Genomic DNA, 10,785 nt, shown 5'->3' on the forward strand with positions numbered 1-10,785 from the left:
GGGTCAGGGAGGGCCAGTGCCAGCCATGAGCATCCCCTGGGCACCATGGGGCCAAGCCCAGCCCCCGGCAGGAACTGTGCCACCACGGCTGGGTGCATCCAGGCTCTGACGGGTCCGGGGGGCAATGCCAGCGCTGGGGGAGCCTTTTGGGGGCCAAATGTTGTGGTTTGGGGATGTGAGGCCCTGCAGGTTTAGGGAGGCCAAGGTTTGGGGGCATTTCTGCACAGAGGGGGCCACTGCCCCTGCACCAGCCTGTGCCCTGGGCAGCTCCCAGCCCTGGGCAGGGGCAGCATTTGTCCGTGAGACCCCACCACCACCACCTCCCCCCGAGCAGTTCCAAGCCCTTCCCTCCCTTCCGGGTGCCCCTCTGGCTGCTCTGTCCCTTTAAAAGGACTCCAGGCGTGGCTGTGGGACCGTTATCCTAGCCCAGCCGGACAAGGGACCGGACAGTCCTGGACAGCCCTGGACAGCCGGCGCCAGCCGCACTGGCACACCGTGGACCGCAGCCTCCGCAGGTACCGGGGCACTGGGGGGACTGGGGGGATTTATGGGGACAAGGGATGGGGAACCTGCTGGTCTTGCTCTAGTTGGTGTCCTTGGACCCATCCCTGGGGAGGGAATTCTAGGCACAGCGGATGCCTGGGGACACTTGTGACAGGGCTGAGCTGGGCTGGCACTGCCCAACCACCCTCCCGTGAGTGAGGACATCATGGTGCAGTCAGGAATGGCAGGAGGATGGAGAGCTGGAGGGACCGTGTTGCCACTGGGGCCTGACCTTGCAGGCACAGCGTCCCCCCAGCGCTGACCCCACTCCCACAGCGCGGCCATGGGCGAGTGGGGCTTCCTGAGCTCGCTGCTGGACGCCGTGCAGGAGCACTCGCCCATGGTGGGCCGCTTCTGGCTGGTGGTGATGCTCCTCTTCCGCATCCTGGTCCTGGCCACGGTGGGCAGCGACGTCTTCGAGGATGAGCAGGAGGAGTTCGTGTGTAACACGCAGCAGCCGGGCTGCAAACCCGTGTGCTACGACGCCGCCTTCCCCATCTCCCACTATCGCTTCCTCGTCTTCCACGTCGTCGTGCTCTCGGCGCCCGCCGCCCTCTTCGTCATCTTCGCCGTGCACCAGGCGGCCAAGCCGGGGCGCGGGGGGGCCCCCGGCCAGCGCGCCCGCCGCCTGCAGCCCTTCTACGTGGGCAGCGTGGTGGCCCGGATCGCCGCCGAGCTGGGCTTCCTGCTGGGCCAGGCGCTGCTCTACGGCTTCAGGGTGCAGCCGCTCTTCGTGTGCCACCGCCGACCCTGCCCGCACCGCGTCGACTGCTTCGTGTCCCGCCCCACCGAGAAAACCGTCTTCATCCACTTCTACTTCGTGGTGGGGCTGGTCTCGGCGCTGCTCAGCCTGGCCGAGCTCGCCCACCTCCTGCGCAAGGGGCCCCCGGCGCGGGCTGGCTGCTGCCCCCGGCCACAGGAGAGGGGCCCAGCGCCCGGGCAGCCGGCGGGGGCTGCAGGGGAGCCGTGCTGTCCCCCCCAACGGGGGGACCTCACTGTGTAACCGGCCCCGGGCTGCCACTGCTGCCACGAGCTGTGGTTGTTCTTAGCCTGGCCATGCCAGGCCGTGCCGGGCCATGCCCCGGTGCCCCCAGTGCCCCCCGGTTCCTGTTATGGGCGGTGGATGGGCCTCTCTCGGCAGCTGCTGGAAAAAAAATATGGACAAAAGGAAGACAAACAGGTCCCATCCCTGTGCAGTGGCAGGGATGTCCCTTCCCACCCTGCCAGGGCTGTCCCCACACCCCAGGCTGGGGGTGTCACAAATGCTCTTGGGCTGGCCCTGGGCATTGGGAGACACAACTGTGGCATCAGGACTGGGAATGGCAGAGCTGTTGGGATGCTGGAGGGATCCCAAAGGGTTCTGCCCCAGCCCAGCCTCTGGGGATGGCCAGAGCCAGGAGGGCAGATGGGGGGTCCTGGGGTACCCTCCTGCAGCAAAGAACCCTCCCTCCAGCAGGAGTGCCACAGCCTGACCATCTCCCCACCCCTGCACCCCAACCTCCCCCAGTACCCCACAAGAAGAACGAGCCAGGCACTAGAATAAATAAACTTTATTCTGGAGCCAGCCCCCACCCCACCCTCCCTCCCCCCCATCCTCCCCGTGCCGGCAGGGCCGGGCCCCCCCTCCCCACGAGGCCGGGGTTGGCACCGCCACGTGCCCCCCCACAGCCCCCTCCCCGCCTGGGGGGGCCGGGGCAGGGCCCGCCTGGTGCCTCCCGACTCTAAATCCACTAAAATCTCAACAACAACAACAAAAAAAAATTTAATAATAATAAACCGTGTGCCCCCCCCCCGCCCCTCCCCCGGCAGCGCCCGCCGTGCCCCCTCCACCTGCACAGGCCTAAAAACCCCTCCAAACTTTTACAAAGGTTTTAAAACGTATTTATAGATATTTATAGATATTTATATATATATACTTTGCTTTCTTTTCTCTTTTAAATGACTCTGCTTCCTCGGCGTGCGGGGCTGGCCGGGGTGCCCCCCTCCCCCACGGACGGCCGGGGCGGGGCGGGGGGCGGGGGGAGAAGTGGCTCGGTGGTCGCGATCCCGTGGGTGCTGGTGCTGGTGGGGCCGGGGCGTCCCCGGGGCCGCGGCCGAAGGTCCCCGCGCCCCTGAAATGTGACTCAACCAACGCGCTGGGCCCGGGGCTGGGGGGGCTCCCCGCGGGGGCCGCTCCGGCGGGGGGGGGGGCTGCCGAGGAGTCCGCCCCGTGGGGGGGCTGCAGCCGGGCCGGGGCACGGGGCCCTCCCCGCCGTGTCCGGCCGCGCCGGGCTCTGTCCTGGTGCGCGCCGGGCGCGGGTCACGGCGAGTGCGTGGCCGGGCTGCTGCGGTTGGAGCTGGGCGAGAGGCTGGGGCTGCAGCTGCCCGGGGGGGGCCCCAGGCTGCCCCCGCGGGGGCCGCCCGCCTGCCCCCCCAGCGTGTCCATGCCCTCCGAGTTCTCCAGCATCTCCTGGATGAGCGGCGGCATCGAGCCCGGGATCTCCATCTTCAGCGTGATCACCCGCTCGGCGCCTGCGGGAGGGCTCGGGGTCAGCAGGGCGCCGCCGGCACCCCCAAAGTGGCACCCCCAAAAACCGGAGCTCCCAAACCAGCGCCCCAAAAATGGCGCCCTAAAAACTGGCACCCCCAAAAACCAGGGCCCTTGAAATTGGCACCCCAAAAATGGCACCCCCAAAACCCCACCCTGAAATTGGCGCCCCTCCCCAAGTGGCACCCAAAAAGTGTCACACCCAAACTGGCACTCAAAAAACTGGGACGCCCAAAACCGACATCCCCAAACTGGCACCCCTCATCTGCACCGGTCCCTGAGTGCCAAGGACAATGGTCCCTCCCCAGCATCCCTGGAAGGTGCAGTGTAGGAGGTGTCCCCTTATTCTTTGTCCCCTCCAGAGGATGCTGAGTGACCCAGGTCCACCAACATCCCTGGGATGCTCCCCTGGATCCAGAGCCACAGGAGTGGCCGCCCCCTCCTCAGCCTCACCCTTGGCGCTGATGCTGCGCAGGTCCGTGATCTTCATGAGCATCTTGGGGAACATGTGGGGCTTGTTGGGCCTCCTCTTCCTCACGTAGATCTTCAGCGCCTCCAGCAGTGGCTCCTGCAGCTTGTCCACCTTGTCGGGCTGCTCCAGGTCCTGGCGATCTGGGGAGTGGGCACACAGTGGTTAGAATGCAGGGCAGCACATCCTGGCATCCCCCCTCGCCCCCCGACTCAGCCCAGCTCCTGTGGGGTCACCATTTGGGCTCTATATGGGGTCTCCTTGCTCAGCCATTGGGGAAGGACAGCCCAGGGGGCCCCGGGGGGGAGCCGGGCAGGAGCCCGTCCCTGCATCCCCAGCGCAGCACCCACCTCCACAGATGAGGCAGATGGCACTGAGCAGCCCCGTCTCGGCGTCGTCCATCTCCAGCGGCAGCAGCTGGTTGGCGAAGGCGAAGACCAGGTCTGTGAGGGGCCCGAACCCCGCGTTGTGCATCTGCGTGCGGTTCAGCGTCAGCCCGTCCGAGAAGGTCATGGTGTCCTGCTCCGGCGTGTAGCGCGTGCAGATCCGCAGGATCTGGGGGGGGCGAGGCCAGGGGGGGCTCAGCCTGGTGTCCCCTCCCCGTCCCCTCCCTGTCCCTGTCCCTGTCCCCACGCTCACCAGGATGTCGAGGCAGGCGGCTTTGAGGAGGGTGATCTGGTCAGCGATGGTGAGTGTGGTGAAGCCAGGGAGCTGCTTGGCGAACTCCACCGTCTTGATGATGCACTTGGTGGACAACTCGCTGAACTTGTCCCACAGGTCAATGTCCAGGGACACCCGCTGCTCCGAGCTGTTGTTCTGCAGTGGGAGGTGGGGGGTGAGGGCACGGAGGGGGTGCCGCCTGCCCCAGCCCCCCCAACCCCTCTGGGACCCCCCGACACTCACCGTAGTGTATTTGCCGAGCTGGCAGAGCGCGGGGAAGGTCTCCTGGTGGGCTTTGCGCACCTTCTCGATGAGCTCCTCCACCTCAGGGGTGATGATGTAGCTCTCTGAGCACTCCGGCTTGGGCACGTCCTTCTTCTTCTTATTCCGGTCATTGCGGACGGCTGTAGGGACAGCAGGGTCAGGGTCACCTGTCCCCAAAGCCACCCAGCCCCTGTCCAGGATGGGGGGGGGCTCAGCCCCACCATACTCTGTCCCCTCAAGGCAGGATGGGGACCTGCCACCAGCAATGGGCACGGCCATGGTGACAAGTGACCAGTGGATTCCTTAAAACAACCCCCAAGTCATTAGGAGTAATTAGGGGTGACCCTGCACCCCTGGGGGGTGCCCACCCCCCTCACCATGGGGACTGTGCTCAGCTCTGCTCTGCAAAGCCAACAGAGCAGAGAAGGACCTCAGGGACAGAAATGGCAGCTGAGCCATCACGTTGGGTGAGGGGCCCATGGAGGGGACCCCAGGGATGGCAGCTGGGGAGGGGGGAGCAGCTGGGAGCAGCCCTGGCCCCAAGGGGTTCAGCCTCTGTGGGCTGGGGGGGCCAGGACCCCCTGTAGGTGCAGGGGGAGCCCCTGGGATGCTGAACCCCCCCTGCAGTGCCCAACTCCCCCAGCCTCTGCCAGCCCCTCCCGGGGGTCCCGGGCCCCCAGGGGCCAGCAGATGGGGCAGGACTCGGGGAGGCAGCTGCGCCCCTGCAGCCCAGGCCCCCGGGCACCCACCACGGGGGCACAGCCGGGCACCATGACAACTGCCAGCAGAGCCAGGAGGCCTCATCGGCATCATTTATCTCTGACACTATCAATCACGCGTTGCCCGGGCAACTGCCGAGCTGTGACACAATCCCAGGGGGTCCCCATCCACCCCCGGGGCCTCGCTGGGCACACGGTGGGGGCTGCTGGGATGGCCCATCACACCCAGAGCCCCCCCAGCTGGGACACCAGGCAGGGTGTCCCCAACATTGCCCCATCACTGACCCCATCCCCATCCCCGATTCCATCCCTGTCCCCATCCCTATCCCTACTCACACTCCTTGGACATTCCGACTTCGAAGCACTTCTGGAGCCGGCAGTACTGGCACCGGTTGCGCGTCACCTTGTTGATGATGCAGTTCTTGTCCCGGTGGCACGTGTACACCATGTTCTTCTGGATGCTGCGGCGGAAGAAGCCCTGGGGACCCCAAACGCCCCGGTCAGCGCCCAGCATGGGGACCCCGGGCACCCCAGGGAGCCCGGGGAGCTGTGGGGACTGTGGGGACAGCGGGGACAGCAGCAGCACTCACCTTGCAGCCCTCGCAGGCGCTCACCCCGTAGTGGTACCCCGAGGACTTGTCCTGGCACACAAAGCAGGGCTTGTAGATGCGGGGCAGGGGCGGGGGCGAGGGGGGGCTGGGCACGATCTCCTCCGAGCTGGTGCTCTGCGTCTCCACCGCTGTGAGGAAACGGGTGGCAATCAGGGCACGGAGCCCCCTCCAGGCAGGGACCCCCCACCCTGCACCCCAGGGCCATCCCCAGGCTCTGGGGGTCCCGGCAGCCCTGCCCCACGCTGCCCACCCCGGCCCCGGCGCCAGGTCGAGCGGGGCCAGTGGGGAGAGGACGCGAGCTGGGAAGATGCAACGTGACATTTCCAGGTCACGGAGACGATGTGGAATTCAGGCAGACAAAAAAAAAAAAAAAAAAAAAGGGAAAAAAAGCAAAGAAAAGGACTGGGATCCCAGGAGCCCCCGGTCTGGGCGACGCTGCCGGTGGATGGGGGGAAAGAGGGGTGCAGGCCTGGCACGGGGGGGCATCAGTGCCACACACCCCCTCACACATGTGGCCACATGTACAGTGTGACCCCCCTACAGCAAAAACATGGCCCCCAGGAGGGGATGGGCACAGTGGTACCCAGCTGGCACCCCAGAGTCCCCTGGCAGGGGACATCCCTGAGGGCAGCCCCTGGCCACCATGTGCTGTAATGGCCCTGTGAGCATGGGGGACACAGCCAGTGCCCCCTGCACCCCAAAACCTCATGGGACATTCCTGTCCCCTCTTCCTGCACCCCAAAACCTTGTGGGCTGTGCCTGTTCCCCCTGCTGCACCTCAAAACCTCGTGGGACATTCCTGCTCACTTCCTGCACCCGAAAACTTTGTGGGATGACCCAGCTCTCTCCTGCCCCCACAGGAACACCCCTGTCCTCCAGGATTCCCTGGGAGGTGCCTGAACCCCCCAGGCCAAGCCCCATTCCCCATCCCTGTGCACCCCCAGCACTGGGGGGGGCTCAGCACCATCAGGGTGCAGCCCCTGGCACTGGGGGGGCTCAGCACCATCAGGGTGCAGCCCCTGGCACTGGGGGGGGTCTCAGCACAGTCGGGGTGCCCCCCCAGCACGGGGCACAGCCAGGCAGGGGTTAAAGAGCTCCCCGGCTGCTCCGGGATGTTTGCGAATGTTTTTCTGCAGCGGAGCCAAGCGAACCAGTCAAACAGGATATTAAAGGCCGGGCCCGGCGGGGGAGCCCGGCCCCCCCCCCCGGCTCTGCCGGCCCCTGCACCCCAAAAAGGGCCCCACGGCCGCCCGAGTCCCCCCAGGGCCAGGGAGTTGCCAGGAGGTCCAGCCAGGGACACCCATCCCAGAGGAGGGGTCCCAGTGGGGTGGGGGACCCGGGGGGGTGATGGGTGAGAGGTGGGGGTCCCCAGTGGGGCTGTGCCAACAGCCCCTCACCAAAGGCCAGGGACGCCGATGGGGCCAGGGAGGAGACAACGGGACAAAGCCACCCCTGGCACTTGTCCCCAGGCTCCAGCAGGGACAGGTAAGCATGTGGGGTGTGACAGGAGTGTGCAAGGCACGAGGGGACCGTGAGGGGTGGGATATGTGGGCACGGAGGAGCATGAGTGTGCAGGGTGAGATATGAGTGTGTGGGGTGGGATTCAAGTGTGTGGGGTGGGATATGAGTGTGCAGGGCGGGAGGGGGTGTGCGGGGTGGGACACGGGCGCGGGGGCGAGCGCGCCGGGCAGAGCTCCCGGGCGGCGCTGAATAAATCACCGCTGCCACTCGAGGGAGCGGAGCCATTAAAGTGACTGAGCGAACGTCGTCTATAATTTATCGCCTCTTTTATATAATTTAAGAACTTCCTCGTGGAGAGCTGCACTCACAAAACGCGGATTTGACAAGATTTTGATGTGCTCGGTGCAGAGGGGGGAGGGGACCCGGTTCCCCCCGCGTCCCTGCGCTGGTGGAGCCGCGCCAGCACCCCGGGAATCCCCTGCCACCCCCGGCACCGGCAAAGGGATTGCGGTGCCACCGCGGAGGGGACACGGACACAGGCGCAGCCGCCAGCCTGGCCAGCTCCTTGGGAGCGGCTCATGCTGCCCTTCGCGCCCTGGGGAGGACACGGAGCAGCACCCAAAGGTGCTGAGCGGGCAGGATGGGTGCAAACCTCCTCCGTTCCCGCGGGGCTCGGTGAGGGGCTGCAGCTGGGGACACGGGGGACCTCAACGCCCAGGTTCGCCCCCTCCCCCAGCCCGTTCCCCCCGCAGCAGGGGGGACCCCGGCATCCCCCCCGGCCGCGGCAGCGGAGCACGGCTCCAGCTGCAGACCAGATGCTGCGGCTCCACCGGATCCCGGGTGAACGCGCCGCCCCCGCCCGCGGCCCCGCCGGCTGCTTCCTGCCCGCGCCGGGGGACCCCGGGGCACCCCGACACCCGCACCCCCGCCCTGGCGTGGGAAAGCGCCCGCGGGGACACCCCGCGTGCCAGTGCCCGCGGGGACACCCGGCCCGGGCCGCCGCCACCCCCGCCAGCACCCGACCATGGCTCCGGGACAGACCGCGGCAGGCGGAGCGGGGGGACGGGGGCAAAGCCCACCCAGGGGTCGCAGCGGGGGTCACCGGGGGTCCCCATGGGGCCCGGTGGGGCGGCAGTGCCGTGCCAGGGATCACAGGCCCCACAGGAGGGTGGGCGCCCACCCAGAGCTTCCCTGCGGATGAGGATCCCACGTGCCCCAGATTCCTGCGCCTCTGCAGGAGAAGGGGGAGGGAAGAGGGTCCCGGGAGCCCCGAGCCATGGGGTGTCCTAGTGTGTGGGGGGGTCTGGTCCTGCCCATGTCCACCGGTCACTGCCTGGTCGGTCACTGCCTGGTCCCCAGGGGCCATCCTGCCCAGAACCCAGGCTCTGCCCCCCACCAGCACCAGGGTCTGGCCTCCCCAAACCCCAGACACACCCATCTGTGACCCACAGCTCCTGCGAGGCCATGTGAGGCCACCCCGTGCCCAGCAGGGTGGTGCCACACACAACCCAACCCACATACCCTCCCAAAACCCCCACAGCACCCCAAAATCCTCCCTGCAGCACACAGCCCCCCACAGGCAGGGGGTGCCCACTGCTCCGGTGGGCTCCCACAAGCCCCTCCGCTGCCCTCGGGGGTTGGCTCGTGCCTCAGTTTCCCTGGTCGTGGTGTGGCCCCTGCCCTGCTGGGGAGGGTGGGCGGGTTCCCCGTGCCCTCCGGGGCAGCTCTGGCCCCTGTGCCAGCACGACGATGTCCCGCCGGGCAGGGCAGGGCAGGGCCGCGCCGGGCCAGCTGCCAGCGCCGCGGGGCCAGCGGGCACAGCCACAGCCGCCTCTGGGGAAACTGAGGCACGGCACGGCCCCAACAGCAGCGAGCCCCGCCACGGGCTGGCACCCCCGGGGCAGGGGAGACACGGTACCTCGTGTGACGTCGGGCACGGGGCACCCTGCCAGGGAGTCCCGCCAGCGCCCGCCGCCCACGCGCCCGCCGGGTCACGGTCACCGTGACCAGGGCCCCGAGGTGCCCTGGCCTGGGCAGGGGACCCGCGTCCACCCAGCACTGCGGCCCACGGGGGGGTCCGGACTAGGGGGGGCACAAAGGGGGCACAACAGCCTCCAGCTACCCTGCTCAGGACAGTCGGAGCCAAGGGGTGCACTGGAGCTAAGGGGTGGCACTGGAGCCCTGGACCCCCCTGCCCACCCTGCCTGTGCGGGGGCTCGGAGGCAGCCCCCGCCTTTACAGAGGCAGCGGGAGCCCCCGCGTGTCCCCAGCGCAGACAAAGGCCCTTCGGCCGCGCTCGGTGCCAGCGCAAAGGTCGAGCGGCCCCGAGACAATGGGGGGAGTGAGACGGGGGGGGGGCCACGGCCACGCACCCCCCGGGCAGCGCTGGCCACGGGCACCCCACGATGGGCCTCCCACGATGGACCCCCCTGCCCTTGCCGGGGTGAAAGTTCCACAGAGCAGGACTTTCTTTCCTCAGGCCATTATGGTGGCCCCTGAGTGCCAGCACAGCGGCTGCCCACTGTGGGGGCGCGGGACCCCTCCAGCCCCCCCAAGCCCCACTCGCCCCCTGCACTGTGGGCACAAAGCACAGCAGGGCCCCACAGCCCCCCTTTTGGAGGGAGTCCCCAGGCTGGTCGGCACTTGGGGTGCGCTGCCCGTGTCCCCCCGCTGCCCACCCCGGTCCAGCAGTGTCTCCACGCTCCCCGTACCCCCCCCTGCACAGAGCACGGGATAGGGGGGAGCAACGGGGGACACCCGGTCGTGACCCCTCAGCGTCAACAAGACTGGCCGGGCTCCACACCCAGAACCCTGGGGGCCCAGGGGGACCCCCCGATCCCCGGCAGGGTGGGGAGGCCAGGCTGGGGCTCCCCCTCGCCTGAGCAGCAGCGGCGGTTCCGTCTGTAGTTAATTGGATTTTCCCGGAGCCTTTATCAGGAGGGAACGAAATTCCCGGCGGAGGCGGCGCTGCCCGGACCCCGCTGCGGGAAGCGAGGGCGAGAGGCGACCCCCCGGGCCCCCCTCACCGGACTCGGCCTGGGTGTCCCGACTCCCCCCCGAAATGAGAACGGGGGTGTTTACGGAGCCCGGCGGCATCTGCGCAAGGAGCGGGTGGGGAGGGGGCCGAGGGGGGACTGAACCCCGCACCCCCCTAAGACCAGCACCCAACTCAGCCCCTCGCCGGCGGCCAAGCCCCCCGCACCCATCCCCGCACCCCACACCCATCCCCGCAGTCCCGTCCCACCCCCCCCCCTCGGGTTTCGGGGCCGCTCCCCCCGGCCCGATGCGGCGGTGAGGGGCCCGCCCGCCCCCGGCGCGCAGGTACCTACAGCGGCCGGAGCTGCTCCAGGGCGGGGGGCGGCGGGGGGGGCAGCCCCGGGGGCCCGGCCCGTAGAAATCCATGCGGAGGAAGGGGCCGGGGGGCAGCCCCGCCACCGCCGCGCCCTCGTACATGGCCCCGGGGCGGCGGGGGCGGCTCCCCCGGCCGGGGCGGCCCCGGGCGGTCAGTGCCCCCCCCCGCGCCCCCGGGGC

General features: G+C 68.5%; 2 protein-coding genes across 3 annotated transcripts in view; one reads left to right on the forward strand and one right to left on the reverse strand.

The window, feature by feature from the left end:
* Positions 1-826: 826 nt before the first annotated feature.
* On the forward strand, positions 827-1,546 carry GJD3 (gap junction protein delta 3). The gene has a single exon (XM_027666443.1). It carries the CDS (start codon positions 827-829, stop codon positions 1,544-1,546), a length of 720 nt encoding a protein of 239 aa, XP_027522244.1.
* A 640-nt stretch (positions 1,547-2,186) lies between these two features.
* The window catches only part of RARA (retinoic acid receptor alpha), a 19,445-nt gene continuing 10,846 nt past the window's right edge, over positions 2,187-10,785 (reverse strand). Inside the window, exons 1-8 of one of the 2 annotated variants that reach the window (XM_027666445.1) lie at positions 10,584-10,707; positions 5,773-5,921; positions 5,519-5,660; positions 4,443-4,603; positions 4,179-4,355; positions 3,890-4,094; positions 3,524-3,682; positions 2,188-3,054 (exon numbers count right to left, since the gene is read on the reverse strand). In XM_027666445.1, coding sequence (XP_027522246.1) covers positions 2,843-3,054; positions 3,524-3,682; positions 3,890-4,094; positions 4,179-4,355; positions 4,443-4,603; positions 5,519-5,660; positions 5,773-5,921; positions 10,584-10,707 — 1,329 coding nt within the window. In that variant the 3' untranslated portion in view covers positions 2,188-2,842. Of the gene's footprint in view, positions 3,055-3,523; positions 3,683-3,889; positions 4,095-4,178; positions 4,356-4,442; positions 4,604-5,518; positions 5,661-5,772; positions 5,922-10,583; positions 10,708-10,785 lie in introns of those variants that run through there. The other variant, XM_027666444.1, reaches the window with a different exon arrangement.

Source organism: Corapipo altera, unplaced genomic scaffold, assembly GCF_003945725.1.
Source record: "Corapipo altera isolate COAL_440 unplaced genomic scaffold, ASM394572v1 200, whole genome shotgun sequence".
NCBI lineage: Eukaryota > Metazoa > Chordata > Aves > Passeriformes > Pipridae > Corapipo > Corapipo altera.